The following is a 4,287-nucleotide window of genomic DNA, read 5'->3' as shown; positions in this document are numbered from 1 at the left end:
ACTTAAATTTCACATAAGAATAGCCATCATCCATCACTAATAACACACAATATTAATTGTGTATGATAATTGGGTCATCGAATCTATTTTAGACGACCCGAGCTATGGTCCGAATCCAATCCAAAATAATAACAGGGTCTATTTTTGAGACTCTTTTCCAATTTTAGATCCGATAAAATCACACCAAATTAGTTCCTAATATATTCAAAGCCGGACTAAGTTTTTGGGCCGAACCAGACCATACAAATCCCCTGACTAAGACTTCTTGATAAGAGGAATAATATTTGTCTTATGTAAAAAAATGTTAAAAAATCCATCACTTTTTTGTTTGGCGGTGACAGGTGTGGTGCGCAACAATAGCGGTTGACCAGAATTTTTTGGTGTTGCGATAATAATTTATAGATCGTTTCTGAACCATAAAAAATAAAATAATATAAATCTCTTTTATTATTGATAACAATATTAAAAATAACAAAATAAATTTATTATTTAATTTTATTTTTAATTTTATTCTATTCTCTTTTGATCAACTTTGTTGTGTTAAGTTTTTTTGTTTAAAAAGATATTTAATTAATTTTTGCGTGTATATATATATATAAGCACAAATTAAAAGTATATTATATATGAATACCATAATAATTATAATCATCAATATATAGCCGACGAGTCCATAAATAAGCAAAAATTCCAAAATATTTACTTTTTCATATTATATATATAATTTACACTTACAAAATTAACAAAAGAGTAGACATTTATTAGATGCCATCTAAAAGAAAAAGGTGCAGAATCTTTACCTAGACTCATTACCCCATATATAAAAAAGTGTTTTTTTTCCTTCCCTATATAAGTCTCTACTCCTGTATGCTCATTTTATGTATGTGTTTATATATTATATAATAACTAGCATTAATTACTAATTTGAAATAATCCAAATTCAATTTGGCCTTTAATTTACCCTAAAATTCTAAATAAAGAAAAACAAAATAAAAAACCGGATATAATCACAATTTTTCCAGAGACGTCTGTTCTAGAATTTTTCCTGAAATTGCAGTGGCAAGTACTGCCGTGAAGTTAGGATCACTTGTCAAGGAAGTGGCCATTTCTTGAACCAAAAACTTATGGATATAAGAAGAAGAAGAAGACTTGTTTTGAGCATTGTGATCAATGTCAACGCAACTTATTGAATTTTTGACCAAGTCAAGAGTAGTTGGAGATGACATAATGCGTGATGATGGTGAAGAAACTAAAGGGATTATTGTTTCACTTGAATGGCTTTGGGATGAGACAAGTGAAATTTCAGTTTGGCTACGACCATGGTTGTGCTCTCCTTCATATGTTGCTACAAGTATTGTTGGGTCTTCAACACTTCTTTGCACCTAATAATCCATATAATTAAACAAAGATGAGAAAATTAAATGGAAAAATCAAAAGTATTATTCTTTTAGATATTTATTTACCTTCTTTTTCACTGGGCAACTTGGGGCGAAGGAGCAACGAAAGTACGCTCTTGGAGAAGGGTTGTCTCTAGTCACCTTTTGACCATATTTCCTCCATTGATATCCATCCATCACATACTACATTAAATATCCAAAAACTTTACTACTTGAAAATAAACATAAACTTTTTTAGTATAGGCTATTTTTTATATGAAAAAAATATTGATATTTTTATTAAAAATAAGATTATTTGGTATAATTATAACTGGATGAATTTTACAGGTGGAGAATTAATTTCTACGTATTGTAACACATACACAAAATACATATTGGATACGTGACATCATTCTTCTTGCAATACACAGAATCTGCACTTTTTTTTGCACGTTTATAATATTATAATACACTTCAATAATAAAAATATTATTACGAGTAAATAATTGTGTAAAATATTTTACATTATTAATATATTAAAATTAAACTCTTAACTAATTCCTTAAAATTCAATAGTAAAAATATTATTACGGTTATAAAATTATTTATCAAAAAACAAAAGAACAGCTTGTTGTTGAGGAATTTACCAAGCTAGAATCAGATGCATCTGTCTTCACAAGAACCTTGGAAACCTTATTATTATTATTATTATGATGATGAACAATGTTATTAGGCCTTTTGATGAATAATGACTCCTCCTCATCGTTACAATTTTCATAGCTTTCAGCTTTTCTCTTCCGCGATTGATGATGATTATAACAATCAGATGATGTGTTCATCAATTTGGTCAAATGCTTCTGCAAAGCTTCATAGCTAACGCACATGTGAGTCAACGTTTCCGTAAGCCTCTTGTTCTCACTACTCAAACGATGTAACTCTTCAACCAAAACTACTTCTGCCTGAAAATCACAAGGTCACAATCGTAATTATAACAATTGTTAGAGGTAGAAACTCAGGTGCGTCAATTAATAATAGAGAGAAATCATTTAAATTATTTAACAGTTTTCAACTACCAACTTCAAATAATAAATTGACTGCACGTGAATATTCACTGACAATATACCTTCCAATGTTCTAGTACTGAGCTAGGGACTGTTTAAGTCTTTAATTAAAAAAAAAAAAGAACTAACCACAGTAGGGTTCATATGAGTTGGAGAAGGAGAAAGATTGAGGTTGAGTGAAGTATCAACGCATGTTGAATCCATTTAATTTGCTGATCTGAATCTGTTTGTATTCTACGAAATCAAAGGGATCGGATCATGTAGCGAACAAGCTTAATTAATTAAGCTGAGTAATGGTTGTTAATTGGTTTGATTACTAAAACCTTGAAGTGAAGTGAGAGAGCAACAGAAAGGGAATTATATAGAGAAAGAATCAAAGAAGCTAATTAGGACGAAGAAAGTGACAAGTTTGTAGAAGAGAAGGGAAGCGAAGGAAAGTTGCTGGAAATTAGTGTGAAACAGCAACGTTCGCTGTGCTCTTGTCAGCATACTCTCGTCATTATTAATATTTAATTATGCTTATTGCTTAAGCCTTTTAACTTTTTAATATCTTAGTTTATTAATATTTAATTATATTTTAACATGTGTCGACCTAACGAACCTTCCCACCCGACATAAACAAACTAAAACGGGGGAAGAAACGTGTGGATATGGAGACATGATTGGCCGTTATATATATTCTATCGTGAAAATTCAAACGTGATCGACTTTATATAAAATTAGTAGATAAAAATTTAATTAAATCAGTCAAATTATTTAATGACTTTTAATTATTAACTTTACGTAAAGTTGATTACAACTAAATTTACATTTTAAATATTCACGGCGCTAATAAATTTTTGATGGCTTAGAAAAAGATTTATGGTGATTTATGATGTTTCTCTATCAACTAATATAATTATGTAATTGGCTTTGATCATCACCGTAAGACTTAAGAATATATTCTACTTTTTTTCTTATTTATAAGGAGAACGCTAAACTGCCAAAGCATTAAGCATCTTCTTTGTCTTTCTTTAATTTCTTGTTGACCGTGTACTTCAATTTATTTGAGCCTTTAAACACCTTGAATAATTGTCTTCATTTAGATTCTCTTTATATATATAAAAAAAATATTCGGATTCCCATTTTCAAGCTTGATAGACTTAACGTCTGTATGTAATTAAGGTCTGAAACAGATCTTTTTATTTTATTTTATTTTACGATAAATTATCAAAATAATATTAAAAATTTATATCATTCACAAAAATAATCTTATAATATGCAAATAACAAATGAACTCTACAAAAAAAATGACAAACATATAACAAAAAAAAAACTTTTTTTTATCAGTAGAAAATTTTATATTTGGCAAAACATTTTTTTTGTATAAACATTTAGATAAAAGTTCAAAAGTTTTATCTTTTTATTTTTTAAAAAGTTTTAGGTCATTTGGCATAAAATTATCATACTTTAAAGATAAAAATAAAAAAAATCTTATTTTTCAGTTATGAACATAATATTTTCAACAATAAATAACATGATTAAAATTTCAGTATAATTAAATATGTATTCTAAATTAATTAATTGGACTCATTTTAATTAATTAATTTTATATTGATAAAAAGATTAAAATGAGTCCAATTAAATAATTTGAGACACTTTATTATTGATGATATTACACTAACATACACTTTAATACTCTATGTCAATATATACTATATTAACAATAGTTGAATTAAGAACAAAAAAATATAATTTAAAAATTTAATAACCAATTTAATTATTTTCAAAAGTTATAGACTATTCTAGCGATTGGTAAAAATTTCAAAAATCAAATTTGGACATTTCCTCGAATATGAATATAGTACCGCCCT

The 4,287-nt window shown here is 27.7% G+C and overlaps 1 protein-coding gene across 1 annotated transcript; it reads right to left on the bottom strand.

The window, feature by feature from the left end:
• Window positions 1-727: 727 nt before the first annotated feature.
• On the bottom strand, window positions 728-2,768 carry LOC107495669 (probable WRKY transcription factor 40). The gene is made up of 4 exons (XM_021125442.2): window positions 2,564-2,768; window positions 2,021-2,332; window positions 1,461-1,577; window positions 728-1,379 (listed from the first exon to the last, which is right to left on the bottom strand). Exons 1-4 carry the CDS (start codon window positions 2,636-2,638, stop codon window positions 1,005-1,007), a joined length of 879 nt encoding a protein of 292 aa, XP_020981101.1. The 5' UTR covers window positions 2,639-2,768; the 3' UTR covers window positions 728-1,004.
• Between the last annotated feature and the right edge of the window lie 1,519 nt (window positions 2,769-4,287).

The sequence above is a fragment of the Arachis duranensis genome, chromosome 6, assembly GCF_000817695.3.
Source record: "Arachis duranensis cultivar V14167 chromosome 6, aradu.V14167.gnm2.J7QH, whole genome shotgun sequence".
NCBI lineage: Eukaryota > Viridiplantae > Streptophyta > Magnoliopsida > Fabales > Fabaceae > Arachis > Arachis duranensis.
The sequence above is the reverse complement of the archived record's forward strand: the minus strand, read 5'-3'. Positions and strand labels throughout refer to the sequence as shown.

Excerpts from the sequence above, each read along its gene's own strand:
- LOC107495669 (XM_021125442.2), bottom strand. The coding sequence starts at position 2,638 with ATGGATTCAACATGCGTTGATACTTCACTCAACCTCAATCTTTCTCCT. Across the intron at positions 1,578-2,020 it reads ATGCATCTGATTCTAGCTTG|TATGTGATGGATGGATATCA; the intron begins GTAAATTCCTCA and ends TATTTAATGTAG. Across the intron at positions 1,380-1,460 it reads GTTGCCCAGTGAAAAAGAAG|GTGCAAAGAAGTGTTGAAGA; the intron begins GTAAATAAATAT and ends ATGGATTATTAG.